Source organism: Emiliania huxleyi (genome assembly GCF_000372725.1).
Source record: "Emiliania huxleyi CCMP1516 unplaced genomic scaffold EMIHUscaffold_547, whole genome shotgun sequence".
Taxonomy (NCBI): Eukaryota; Haptophyta; order Isochrysidales; family Noelaerhabdaceae; genus Emiliania; species Emiliania huxleyi.
Genome location: NW_005197898.1, coordinates 22,528 through 35,934, shown reverse-complemented (window position 1 = coordinate 35,934; position 13,407 = coordinate 22,528). Strand labels below are relative to the sequence as shown.

At 64.0% G+C, this 13,407-nt stretch overlaps 4 protein-coding genes across 4 annotated transcripts; 1 reads left to right on the top strand and 3 right to left on the bottom strand.

Moving 5' to 3' along the window:
- Positions 1–499: 499 nt before the first annotated feature.
- Positions 500–3,026, bottom strand: EMIHUDRAFT_445885 (hypothetical protein; the record flags this gene model as incomplete). The annotated part of the gene is made up of 9 exons (XM_005765623.1): positions 2,667–3,026; positions 2,483–2,563; positions 2,280–2,412; positions 2,160–2,204; positions 1,751–1,816; positions 1,246–1,398; positions 1,018–1,049; positions 779–857; positions 500–545 (listed from the first exon to the last, which is right to left on the bottom strand). Coding segments are annotated over exons 1-9 (969 nt in total), but the record flags the coding sequence as incomplete, so codon positions are not given.
- A 3,436-nt stretch (positions 3,027–6,462) lies between these two features.
- On the bottom strand, positions 6,463–8,432 carry EMIHUDRAFT_247082 (hypothetical protein; the record flags this gene model as incomplete). The annotated part of the gene is made up of 8 exons (XM_005765622.1): positions 6,463–6,531; positions 6,777–6,875; positions 7,017–7,097; positions 7,265–7,337; positions 7,407–7,453; positions 7,666–7,738; positions 7,926–8,170; positions 8,322–8,432. 8 exons carry the CDS (start codon positions 8,430–8,432, stop codon positions 6,463–6,465), a joined length of 798 nt encoding a protein of 265 aa, XP_005765679.1.
- Positions 8,433–8,472: 40 nt separating this feature from the next.
- Positions 8,473–9,325, bottom strand: EMIHUDRAFT_247081 (hypothetical protein; the record flags this gene model as incomplete). Its single annotated transcript, XM_005765621.1, has 3 exons — positions 8,473–8,535; positions 8,901–8,973; positions 9,210–9,325. 3 exons carry the CDS (start codon positions 9,323–9,325, stop codon positions 8,473–8,475), a joined length of 252 nt encoding a protein of 83 aa, XP_005765678.1.
- An 85-nt stretch (positions 9,326–9,410) lies between these two features.
- On the top strand, positions 9,411–9,782 carry EMIHUDRAFT_247080 (hypothetical protein; the record flags this gene model as incomplete). Its single annotated transcript, XM_005765620.1, has 1 exon — positions 9,411–9,782. One exon carries the CDS (start codon positions 9,411–9,413, stop codon positions 9,780–9,782), a length of 372 nt encoding a protein of 123 aa, XP_005765677.1.
- Between the last annotated feature and the right edge of the window lie 3,625 nt (positions 9,783–13,407).

The window sequence follows — 13,407 nt, the reverse complement described above, 5'->3', positions numbered from 1 at the left end:
GGGGGGGGGCGACAGTGGAGAGAGGCAAGGCACCACGGGAGGAGCCGCCGCCGCCGCCGCCGCCGCCGCCGCCGCCGCCGCCGCCGCATTCTCGGCCATCTTCGAGCTGCGCATCGTGATGACCTGCTCGAGTGGAGGGCCCCCACTCTGTGAGGACCAGTCCCAGCACGTTGCCGGAGCTAGAGACGTTGCGGAGCGGCCGAGGAGTCCGAGGAACACCCCGAGCCATCTCCGCGTATCTTGAATCCGCACCTCTGTCACATCTCGGCTGGATCTCGGGCCGCACCTCGGCTGGGTCTCGGCTGGGTCTCGGCTGGGTCTCGGCTGCATCTCGGCTGGATCTCGGCTGGATCTCGCCCCGATCGAGAACTCCGAGAGGGCGGAGTCGCGCGGGCCTGGCTCTGGGCCTGGCGTCGGGCCTGGCGTCGGGGGCGGGTCGGAGGCGGAGGGGAGGGAGGCGAGGGAGGAGGCGGGCGGGTAGGCGGCGGCGGAGAGCTCGACGAGCCCGATGAAGTAGCGCCCGCCGTGCAGGATGAGGAGCGCGCCTGGGAGGGGGGGGGGAGGGGGGGAGGAGTGAGAGCAGGGCGAGCCCCAGCACACACACACCGAGGGGCGCGACAGGTGCCACCATGTCGACCAAACTCCGCCCGTTCTACTCGCGCGCGCAGCCCGGGCTGCTCCTATGCTTCCACTACGACTGCGTCGAACGACTGCGACACTACCGCGGCAGTCGAGGAGAGTGCTACTCCAACAAAAGAAGACGACAATGGCGGCGCGCCGCGGCAGTCGAAGAGCGCGTAGGAGTGCGAGGTCCGGTCGTAGGCGCGAACAGGCTGGCGGGTGGTACCGCCGAGCACCTGGCAGAGGGGTGGCTGTTGCAGCTGTTGTCATGCACTCTTCTTTGGTGTGTGTGATTCAGGTCTGGCATGCGACCGCCGAGCACCCGAAGGGAGGGGGATTCGAATCAACTCCGTGGCGGTGGGTGTGGTGGTGGGCCGCGCGTGTTGCGCTGGTCGCCTCGTCTGGGACGCAAGAGCGGAAGAGCTCGCCTGAGAGCGAGAGAAGAGCGACACGGCAGGGTCAAGACTGGTGAGTGACGAAGGTCAGGGGCGGGAGAGAGCTCGCCCTCGCCGTGTCACTACTATACGACTGTGACTGCGACTGCGACGACACTACGACTACCGCTACCCTCCGTCTACACTACCCTACTGCTGTGCACACTACCCACTGCTACTGGCCGCTCGCCGTAGAGCCGCCGGATGAGAGGCACGTCCTACGGTACAGCGCCACCACGCCACTCGAGAGGAGGTGTACCTCCAGAGGAGCACAATTTCTGCGCCCAGCGCGAGCAGCGGGTGGCGGGGCGAGTGCCTCGCGGTGGACGAAGAGCGAGTTGATCTGGGGATGGGGATGATGAGGGTATCAGAACGAGGGCGCGTTGAGGTCGGGAACTCAGGGGATGGGTCAGTATGCTGAGATGCGTGTGTGTGTGTGTGTGTGAGTGATTGAGCGTGTGTGTGTGTGTGTGTGTGTGTGTGTGTGTGTGTGTGTGTGTGTGTGTGTGTGTGTCAGTGTGTGTGTGAGTGATTGAGCGTGTGTGTGTGTGTGTGTGTGTGTGTGTGTGTGTGTGTGTGTGTGTGTGTGTGTGTGTGTGTGTGTGTGTGAGTGAGTGTGTGTGTGTGAGAGAGTGTGTGTGAGTGAGTGAGTGAGTGAGCGTGGTGAGTGGTCCTCCTCTGCTGTGCGAGGTTGCCTCAAGGGCGGACGAGTCGAACGCCCTGTACATCTCCGCGGTGGTGGCGAAGGAGCGCTCGAAGGCCTGCGGGCGGCGCGAGGGGGTGGGCAGGCCCTCGGGCAGCCCTCACGTCTCTCCTCTGCTCTGCCTCGCTCGGCGGAGGAGAGGTGGTGCGCCTCGTTGGCGTGCTGCTACTGCTGCTGCTGCTACTGCTGCTACTGCCACCACACTGGGATACCACACTGGGATACCACACTGGGAGCCTCGTTGGCGTGGAAGGCTGCTACTGCTACTGCTGCTGCTACTGCTGCTACTGCCACCACACTGGGATACCACACTGGGAGCCTCGTTGGCGTGGAAGGCTGCTACTGCTACTGCTGCTGCTACTGCTGCTACTGCCACCACACTGGGATACCACACTGGGAGCCTCGTTGGCGTGGAAGCTGGCCACGCCGTCGCGCCGCACGCGCACCTGTTGGACGCGTCCTGGACACGTCACGCGGCCGTGTCGAGGAGCCGTCCCGCCACGGTCGCGCCGCAAACAGACGTTGACGTACGTCCCTTCCTCCGCCGCCAGCTTGCGCGCGAAGAAGGGCGGGAGCCCGTCGCCGCACCCGACAGGGGAAGGGGTTTGGCTTAGACACTCGCTCAGCACGTCGTCGAGGGGGATGTCGTGGTGACTGCGCAGAGCCGCTCGTGTCAAGAGACGCTGTTCGCAGTGTCTGTGGCTCAAGGGGCGGTGCGGCGTGCCGGCAGAGCGCCGCCACAAACTCGATCAGCTCGAAGGTGCCTCGCCGGCGGGCGGTCGTGGCTATCGCTCGCAGCACGTACCTGCGCAAAGAGCAGCAAGGGAGGGGAAGGGTGTTCGTCGCCCCAAAGCAGAGCGGTGGGCATCGCCGCCACGGGCATACGGCCATCGCGGGGCGGCGCGCGCCGAGCCGCGAGCGGCGATGCGCCCGGCGAGAGGACGTACGAGAGGGTCTCTGTCGCGGAGGAGGTTGTGGTGCCGGGGATCTGCTGCAGCGCGCGAGTCACGAGTGGACTCGGGGCGACATTGAGGAGGAGTCCGCCCCCGGCTGCGGTCTTGGCCTTGCGCGGCGCCCTCGGCTTGGGGACGGCCGACGGCGCGGGCACGCAGTCAAAGCCGAGCCGGGCACAGCGGTCGCACTTGCGGGCGATGGGGCCGTCGGGCCATTGGCCCGGGTCGAAGTTGACGCACTTGGACTTTGTGGACTTACAACGCACACAGACGCGCGTCGGCGGTGGCATCGCGGTGCTGAGCAAAACCTGCCGGTGCCATCTATCAGACGCTCCCCCAAAAATTGCGCGTGTTCGACGCCCACGGGTCCCGGGGGGTCGGAGGGGTTGCGAGAGGTGAGTGTGAGTGTGTCACACTGCGAGAGGGCTATTTTTTGTTTGAATTCTGGAGGCCGTTCAAACATGTAACGTGCGTTCCACGTGCCCGTCCCCAGCAAGGACAACATGCTAGCCCAGCAGGCCGCTCCCACCGCCGCGCCCGCGGCGGAGGCAAGGCGGCAAAGGGTGGCAAGGGCGGCGGCAAGGGCGGTGGCAAGGGTTGTGGCCGTGTGGCGCACCAGACCCACTTTGCGCCGCCGCCCTCAACGCCCGAGCAAAGGCGGGGACCTGTCTGTCCACTCCCCAGGCCTAACTTGGCACAGGCGACAAAAAACAAAATAAAAACTTTTTTTTCGCGTCAGTGATCACCCCCTCGGCCTCGCCACCGCACCCCCTTTTGGCAGTGTTAAGTGCCAGTGCGCGCCAATAAATAAATAGAGCAGGCATCTCCAGGCGAGATGGGCGACGCACGAACACAGAGGCACAGTGCACCCCGCCCCGCTCGCAGGGCGTGCATCACACAGATTCGTGCCTTTTCTTTTGGCAGCCGGGCACTCGGTGTCATCAAGGGGACAGCGGCCACATTCCAGGGCTCGATCGATTGTGGCGGACCACCCCCTGACTGTCCAAAATGTTGTCGTGTTGGCGGCGAACTTGTTCCTCTTTTCCCGAAAGGCGCCTGATCCATCGTTGAAAAGAGACCCTCCCCGCGGTCTCACGTTGGCCGAGATATGCCTGCCGCGCTGAGACGGACGAGAAGGCAGTAAGAGACGGCTGTGAGACGGAAGTGAGACGGAGTGATGGGCCTGAGACTTCTTGGGATCTATTGAGACACGCTGAGACGCTGAGAGTGAGACAGGGTGACAGGGACGAAATCACGTGAGACTGAGACGAATCAACGTGATGCCCAGACGTCCTTCCGGTGCCCTCAGACGCTCCCAAAAAAAACTCAAAGAGGGGTGCGCGTGGCGGTGGCGGTGTGCTGCGCTTGAAGTCACGAAGGCGCCGATGTGAAGGCGCCGATGTTATCACACCTCGGCGATTCCCCGGGTACAGACCCATGGTCCGCCGCGGTCTCACGTTGGCCGAGGCACATCGAATGGCGCGGAAGGAGGGCACAGCGCTGATCCTCAGCCGCACGAACGCGACAGGCTTCAAGTGCGTGGAGTATGAGGTTTTGAGGAAGCGGTTCCGCGTGCGGGTGACTATCGACAAGCGGAAAACGGCTACACTCGGTCGCTTCGACACGGCTCACGAGGCGGCGCTCCACTACGCCCGATCAAAGTATGGCCGCGCGAACGCGACAAAGCAGACAAAAACGAAGTCAAAGCAGACGCAGCGGGAACGCCCTCTCACCGCCACCGCCAAGGCCGCCCCCCCTTGCCCCACCACTTTGTGTGTGTGGAGAAATTTACCTTACCTTACCTTACCTTACCTTAGGCTGTCCGGCAGGCAAGCGATGACGGCCTCCTGCTCATCCGGAGCACGAGCGCGAGCGGCTTCAAGGGCGTGTACGTCGACACGCGCTCAGGCGGTTTTGTGGCGACTGGGGTAGCTTCGGGGAGGCGCGTCCACCTTGGAACTTTCAAAATCGCCCACGAGGCCGCCCTCGCGTATGCCCGCTTCGAGGCGGCGATGGAGTCGGAGTCGGAGTTGGTCGACGACGCATCAGACTTTGCCGTGGGCGATCGCGTTCGCGTCTTGTTCATCAAACCGCCACGCTTCTACCCGGGAAAGGTCGCCGCGGTGGAGTCCAAGTTCGTCTACCGGATTCATTTCGACGATGGCGATGTCTTCAACGTGGACTGCCGGAAGCTGGTGATCAAGGACGGCGCGGAGGACATGGTGGAGGATGGGGAGGAGGGCGGTGGCGAAGAGGGGGTGGAGGTCGAGTCGCAGCGGCAGCGGCAGCGGCGCGAAAGGATCGAGCGTCGCACGGCCGCACAGCAGGCGACTGAGCAGATGGGAGCGCGCCCGTGACTAATATTATGGCGTACCCCGCGTAAGTCGTCCCTGTGCTCACCCGACGTCGATCCGGCGTGTCGTCCCTGGCAGGCGCGCGAGGCCGACGCTGAGGAGGAGGCGGCGGCGGCGGCGGCGGCGGCGGCGGCGGCGGCGGCGGAGGAGGAGGGGGAGGAGGAGGAGGAGGAGGAGGAGGAGGAGGGGGAGGAGGAGGAGGAGGAAGAGGAGGAGGAGGAGGAAGAGGAGGTGATTGCTGAGGTGGAAGGCGGGGGCGGGGAGGAGACGCAGGACGAGGACACGCCCCAGGAGGAGGCAGGCGCCGCGGGAGGAGAGCCGATGCCACTTGTGGAGTCGCCGCAGGAGGCGCCGGAGGACGAGCAGATTGACCGCGCCGATGTCGTGCTGCGGACCGTCGAGAAGCTCAAGCGCCTGAGCCGCTTCCAGAGCACCGCGGACCTCGCTACCGTCCCTGCCCTCGACCAGATGGAGCGCAACTTCTACGGCGTGGTGCGCGAGCGACGCGTTTTAGCATTTTGTAGAGGTTCCGCCCTCTACTAGACGTGTGAGCTAACACAGACCCTGGAGCGTAATGGACACCGGCCCGCAAGGAGAGAGCGTCAGTCACCTGTCCCTCCTCGCATTCGGCATAGGTCAAGCAGGGGCCTGTCCCACAGCGGGTGCACGCGCTGCGATTCGACCTCGGGCTCTAGAGCTTTCCTCGGGGGTCGAGACTAGCCCGTGCGACTTGCCTTCCTAGCTTCCTCGGGTTGGGGTGGTGGTTGTTGGGTGGTTATGGGTGTATCGGGCTCGTGGTAATTTGGAGGATGAGCCTCCCCCATCGTGACACACGTAAGAGACGTTGGTCTAGTATCTGCACACTGTGTGGTGTGTCTGCGCGGTGCGCTTCTGTAGAGTGGGTTTGGCGTTAACGCTTCGCGTTAGAGTCTCGTGAGTGGAGAATGAGGTTTGAGCATTGAGCTTTGAGGGGGGTGTCACGGCGCGGTGTTTTGCCACACGACAGCGGCGTGGCAGCGAGCGCGCGCGCAGACCACCGTCGACACTCCGGAGTGACCAGTGTCCCACGGCCGCAAAAACTTTTGAAAAACACGGGGGTCGAGGCGCGAAACCGAATAAGGTCGAAAGCAAAATATCTGTCCATGACCATGTGTTGACTGCATGTGAATCTGTGTGGCGCGGCGCGCGGCGAGTTTGTGCGTCGGCTTCTATCAGAAGTAAGACTAAGTCGTACAGAGCCGTAGTAACGTAAAAAGAGGCAAACTCATCCTCTGGTGGAGAAGGGTTTGCAGCGCTCTGCCGCTTCTCTACTCTCGAAAACAACTCCGTCAGCTGCCATTGTATCAGCTGGTGGACTATCTTGTTCACGGGGCCCCGTGAGAGCTGCGCGGGTAGTCTCACATGATCTGCTTCCCGATGAGAGCGTACCTCCCAACGGAGCGTAGCCTCATCTCCTTGGCCTCTTCCTCGAGCGCCGCGCTGCCGGAGACAGGGACGAGCGGTCAGAGACAGGGACGAGCGGTCAGGAGACAGGGACGAGCGGTCAGGAGACAGGGACGAGCGGTCAGGCGCGGGCCGGGGGAGGGCGGCGAGGCGAGGGTGTGTGGACGGACGGTCACGATGTTGGGTGTGGGGGTGTGGGTGTGTGGGCGGGGGGGCGTAGTCGCCTTCCGCCCGTCCGCTCGATGTGGAGAGTGGCGAAGCCGAGCACGGCGATGGAGATGAGCAGCTTGAGCGCGCAGAAGAGGAGCCAGGTGAGCAGCAGCAGCAGCGGGCCCGACGAGTGGTGGAGCGCGAGGGTCGGGAGGACCTTAACGTCAGTTGATATGCATGAACATGAAGTGCTTTGCCTGGCACTGTGATCGCGAGGGTCGGGAGGGCCTCGTTCCCGAAGACGCGTATGGCGAGGCAAAAGAGCGGCAGCGGCACGAAGCCCATCCTGGCGGCGGACGGTAAGCAATGAGACAGTGACTGATGAATGCGTGAATGGATCAGCGGAGCCCCTCCTGGCGGCGACGTTGGCGAGCGGCTCCTGCGTGAGGAGGCGGCGGTGGCGGTGAGGTGGCCGAGTCGGCCCACGGGGAGGGGAGTGCCGTGGATTGGTTCCGGTGCTGCTTCCCGCGTTGTGGTGTGTGTGGCGGTGAGGCACTGCGGAAGGGGCTTCGGCTATAGGTGCAAGGAGTTGGCGCTTCCTCCCACTCGCTCCTGCGTGGTGGCGGAGGCCGCGGTGTCGGCGCAGAGGATGCGCGTGAACTTTGCGTACACGTCCGGCCTAGTGGGGCAGCAGAGAGGGCGCCGGTCCGGAGGAGGAGAGGGGCCTCGCGCGAGCGTGTGTCGACACCGCATGCGGTTGAACTTCGTGACAAAGGCGTGCTTGATCCAGTCCACCTGAGGGAGGAGCGGCCCCCGGCTGGTCAGAGGACGGGCTCGCTCGCAGGGCGTGCTTGAGAGCCAGTCTCACCATGATCTCGCAGACGCAGATCATCAAAAAGGCGTGCGAGACCTGGCAGAGGCGAGGTTGGGCGAGATTGGGGCGAGATCAGCGGAGATGAGCCGAGGTCAGCCGAGACGCGGGTCGGCAGGGAGGCGCGTGGCGTCACCTCGTGCAGCCGCGCCGCAGTGAGCTCTTCCTTTTGGACAAAGACGAACTGGACGAGGACGATGAGCAGGTACCTGGCGAGGGGGTGAGGTGTGTTAGCGCCGCGCGTCTCCTCCCGGCAGGGAGAGGAGGGTGAGCAGGCACATGGACAGGTTGAAGCGCTCGACTGCGTCCGCGCAGGAGACCTGGCGAGGAGCAGAGGCAGCAGAGCTGCTCTCAGACGCAGGGGGACGAGGCATGGTGGGGCGGGGGGATGCGCACGAGGCCTGGAAGAGGTTCTCCGCCTCGCACCGCTTGAAGACGTTCGTCTTGAGCTCGGTGAAGTTGTTCGAGATGAGGAGGGTGAGCAGCACGTTCGAGTTCGAGTTGATGGCGACCGAGAGGGCGACGGCTTGGTAGAAGAGGACGAGGGTGTGGGCGGTCAGGTAGCCGTACGCCACCAGCAGGTCGAGCGCCATCTCTCCGCGCCAGCCGCGCGCGTGCGAGCTCGCCGAGGCGTAGAGCGCCTCGAGGCGGTCAGAGCCAGGGTCAGCTCAGGGCAGGGCGAGGGGGTCAAGGTCAGGGTTCGGGTCAGGGCAGAGCGCCTCATCAGGTCGTGTGGGTCGTGTGGCTGTGCTTCTGGTAACGGTGGGCAATGAATGCTATGATTCTGGTAACGGTTGGACATGAGTGCCGATGGCGATGTGGCGCCTCGAGGATGTCCTGCCCAAAGGAGGAGCAGAGCTTGTCGAAGATCTCGAGGCTCGAGAAGACGACGTACAGCTTCATCACCTGAGGAGCCATCCCCCCCCCCGATCTCATGACTGACTCAGGCCTCGAGGCACGACACGCACATGTCCCTCGCCGACTGGTTGCGGACGTTGTGGTACGCCTGAGACAGCGACCCCCGGCACGATTCGGTACTCACAAAGAAGTGTGAGCAGTTAAGAGCTGGTTCCGCCTGAGACATTGCGATGCCCGGCACGAGGAGGAGAGAGCCGGACACGAGCGAGATGAGCAGCACCTGAGGCCAGTCACCCAAGGGTTAATGATTGGTGAATGAAAGGACACGAGCGAGAGGAGCAGCACCTGAGGCCAGTCACCCAAGGGTTAATGATTGGTGAATGAAAGGACACGAGCGAGAGGAGCGGCACCTGAGAGGTTGTGCAACCAATCAGAGAGGGCGGGGCGGGCAGCCGGGGGGTCGAGGGAAGCAGCGCCCGCAGCGCGTCTCGCCGCTGCGACGGGGAGAGCGACCGCGACTCGCGGCCGAGTCGCTGCGCGGCCTAAGGAGTCCAACAGCCGTGCCACTGCTCCGCTCGCCTCTCCGCTTGCAGAGGTCGGTGCGGTCGGAGGGTGGCTTGCCGCGAAAAGGACGCGGATGGGGAGGAAGGTGCACTGGTCGATGAAGGCGTCGACGCAGGCGAGGTAGCCTGTGCGGAGCAGACCGGGTTGGAGAGAAGACAGGAGGTGGGCGGTCTCAGCAGCCCACGCAAGGTTTGGCCGAAGAGGAGAAGCGGCTCGAGGTTCCGCGGCACCTGAAGCAAGTGCTGTCAATTTGAGCACCATCGCCCTTCCTCCTCTGCGAGTAGCAGCAGTAGCGCCGCCTGGAAGAAGTTGTAGATGCCCTCGCGCCGCCGCTGCGCGTCCTGCTCCGAAGCAGACTCGCTCCGGTACACCATCGCCTGCGCGCTGTCCGAGCCGAGCTGCCCCCCGAGGAAGGCGAGCAGGCCGCCGCCGCCGCCCGCCCTGCGCCGCTGGTCCACCATGGGAGCGGGGAGCCGCATGTCGGCGGGGCAGGTCGCGGAGGCCGGGATCGAGCTGCCCGCCTTTGGGATCGAGCAGCGCAGGCCTGGCGACCGCTCGGACCCCTTCAGGAGCGGAGACCGGTCGGACGGGCGCGAGGCCGCGCTCGCACCGCAGCCTTCCGCCAGCGCTGCTGCCCGCTGCTGCCTGCTGGCACGGGAGCCGCCGGACGTGCTGCGCGGCGAGAGCTGTTCGTCGGCGCTCCTGCTGGACGACGCCTCGGAGGCGACGCCGCGGCTGGGCGATGAAGGCAGCGAGAGGCGTGGCGACTCCTCAGGCGACGCGGCCACCGGCGGCACAGAGAGCTTGAGCTCGGGCACCGGAGGAGGGTAGCGCGTCGGAGGCTCGGGTGGCGTCGCCATGCTGCACGGAAACAATAACGCACCACCCTCAGCGGAGCTGGGAAGAGGACCGCCGCAAGCGGCGTGGCGTGGAGCGGTTGTGCATCCCTCCGGGGGCCCCTCTGCGCCGGGGAGGCGTTGTTGGAGGCTAGGACGCAAGCGTCCGTCGCCCTTTTCAAACTCGGGGCCGACTCCGCTACGCTCCGACCCGAATTTGGAGGGCCTAAAAGTTTAAGGTGTTGCTGCGCAAAAGGGGTCGGACACCGGGCGCAGCTCATGCTAAGAGCTAGAAGAGGAGATAGAGAGAACAACCACCCTGTCCCGTTATTTGCGTACACCAACACCACAAAACGCTCTCTCTCTCCTGTCCTCACTCAGGGGGGTCACAACTACCAAGTCCCTCGACTAGCTGCCACAGGGCGCAGCTGCCACAGGGCGCAGCTGGAGACGCTCCCCCTCAATCGGCATCCACCCCCACCCGCTCCAGCCCCACTTCTGCTGCCGAGAGAGCTGAATCGAAGCAAGCGAGCCATTGCATCTTGGCGTGCTCCTGGAGCGCGGCTTTCTGCGGCCACGAGCACGGCGGAGTCGGCGTCGTAGTGCGCATCGTTCCCGCTCATCGCCCATTCCTCCCGTGACGTGTGTCGGCCGCGATTCGATGTCGCCACCTTCATCGCCAACGAGGACTCCCTCGACTGCAGGGGGGCTCCGGCGCGGGGAGGGACTCCGCCTGCTGCGCTGGCCGACTGCGCCCTCCTCCTCCATGGGATCGATCCGATTCCGCAGCGGCGGTGCTGCGCGGGAGGCGGCCGCGGGCACGCTGGGCTCGATCAGCGGCTTTCCCCTCAGGTAGCGCGAAAGCACGATTTGGCGGATCTTGGCTTCAATTTTACGAATGTCTTGGCACCAGCTGAAGGCTTGCCCGGCCCAGATCGCCCACTTCGTGCACGGTATTCGGATTTTGGCTATTTGTTCGTGTGGGGGTATATTGCAGATTTGTCAATGGTACCGCGTCTGCGACGCGGGCGCCTTGCGGGCAGAGCCCTTAGGACACCCTTTATATCTTGCGCGGTCAAAAAGACTACGGACGCTGCTCTTTCCCCCCCCCCCCCCCGGCGCGCGGTGTTTCTAGTATTAACAAGGACCATTGGTTTCTAGTATTAACAAGGCGCTCTCAAAAAAGAATTTTATCCTTTTCCGGTGGCGGCGTGCCGTCCTCCCCCCCTCTTTGGGGTGGTAGCTTTCTTTTTTCTGCCCCGCCCTTGGGTGATTTTCTTTCTTTCTTTCTTGGTGGCACTATGCAGCTACGTACCGGTACACCAAAAAAGAATGTCTTATGCGCGCTGGCAAGAGGAGGACCCGCTAGGTGGCGTTTTGTCGAAAAAGGGGGCTTTGTCGAAAAAGAAATATGAAAACGATTAAACCTAATAAAAAAGGAGCCAAAAACAAACGCCATGTCCGCCTTGCGTTGTTTCATAACATCGAAGGCTAAGCTCAAAACAAACCAAGGATACCCATCACTGAGCCGACGATGCTACGGGTAGCCCCAGGGTGGTGCCCACCCCCATACCCTCTGGCACTTGCCTGCGCCCTGGCCGCGCATGCCGCGCACGCGCGCGCACGCGCGCGCACGCCCGCGCACGCCCGCGCACGCCCGCGCACGCCGCGCACGCCCGCGCACGCCCGCGCACGCGCGCGCACGTGTGCGCACGTGTGCGCACGTGTGCGCACGTGCGCGCACGCGGCACTACGCCGCACTACGCCGCACAGTGTGGCGCTGTGTGGCACTTCCGGCAGGTTGCTGTGAGAGAAGCATGTGTTACCCCCTACACAGCCTTTTACACACATTTAATCACCATCAAGACCCAAGAGCATCTCTTTGACCTCCTCTAGGTCACACCTGTCTGGGCATGACTTAGGGCCAGCTCGCGACCCCTTTTTCCGCCATGCAACAGTGGGTTCGTCCAAGTCCATGACTTCATCCCACCCATCAGCCGGGTAGAAGATACGCATCTGCTGGTCTGGAACTCCCGGCACAAGCTGCACGACAATGCCTGGTTGCCAAGTCCCGGTGTCATCAGTGTGGTCGTCCTCATCCCACCACACAACCTGGACATGCCAGCCGACGATGTTCTGCGCATCATTAGTTGTCTGCCGTAACCCGGCTGTCCCCAATACATAGCCAGCAGGCGTTTTGGCCTGCTGCTGCTGCCCCCCCTCCTGCTGCTGCTGCTGCTGCGTGCGGGAAGCGCGACCGCCAGCCGTGCCACCACCTGCAACACCCTGAAGCTGAGCATCCTCAGCAAGCCCCTCCTCGCCGTCCTCAAAGCCTGGAGTCTCACCAGGGCCGTCTCGCGATCTGGCAGTACGCACCTTGCTGCTGACTTCGAGCTGCCCTGCTCCCAAATCTGTGATGGCAAGCAAGCGCCCGCGGGAGCCTCTACCACGTGGGTCGCGGGGATTTGCTGCAGCATCGACAAAGCCTGCCCCTCCCCGGATGAAGTTGCCATAGGCGTGGCGAATGCGAGAGGATATGGCAGGGTCTTGCCTTTGCCGCATCCCGTGTGGCGGGAGGCGGTTGGTGATCAGATCAGAGATGTGAGGAGGGAAGCAGCTTGTATAACTGCTGCCGCTGCCCTGCTGAGAAGGCTGCGGTAAAGGCGCGCCGCCATCGCTGCCGCCATCCCCGTCACCACTGAGCTTTGCCTCCTCCTTGTCCGCACCTTCGCCGCCGCCTCCGCCGCCTCCGCCGCCGCCGCCCAGCCCGCTGCCGCTGCTGCCACCACCCAGCCCACCTCCGAGCTGCTGCGGAGGCTGTGCTTGTCCAGCCGCTGAAAGCGTGACAAGAAGGTGAAGGCACTTGTCCGGGGTCTGAAGGCCAGCATCCAATAGAGTGGTATTTTGGCATGGCCAACCATTCTCTCTCAGTCCAGTCGGCGATTGGATGTCATTCAGAACTCGGCGAGAAGCTTTATCAATTGCAACAACTGGGCAGGCAGCATTGACGTTAGCTCTGAAGTTGGCAGTTGGCAGTAGACCAGCAGCGCAGGCAACCGTGTGGACAACTGAGGACAACATGTCCCCATACTGATGGCGTGGTTGTGTGACAGTGATTGTCCTGCAGGGGGAGTACCATGCCAGATCAGCCACAATTGTGACATATGTGGCTGGCGTGATTGCCTGCTGCTGCTGCTGCTGCTGCTGCTGCTGCTGCTGCTGCTGCTGCTGCTGCTGCTGCTGCTGCTGCTGCTGCTGCTGCTGCTGCTGCTGCTGCTGCTGCTGCTGCTGCTGCTGCTGCTGCTGCTGCTGCTGCTGCTGCTGCTGCTGCTGCTGCTGCTGCTGCTGCTGCTGCTGCTGCTGCTGCTGCTGCTGCTGCTGCTGCTGCTGCTGCTGCTGCTGCAGCAGCAGCTGCTGCAGCTGCTGCAGCTGCTGCAGCTGCTGCCCCCGCTGCTGCCCCCGCTGCTGGCTGCCCGCACTGCTGCCCCCGCTGCTGCCCCCGCTGCTGCCCCAGCCCCCGCTGCTGCCCCGGCCCCCGCTGCTGCCCCAGCCCCCGCTGCCCCGGCCCCCGCTGCTGCCCCAGCTGCCCCCCCCTAAACACCTCTTGATACAGTCTCTGC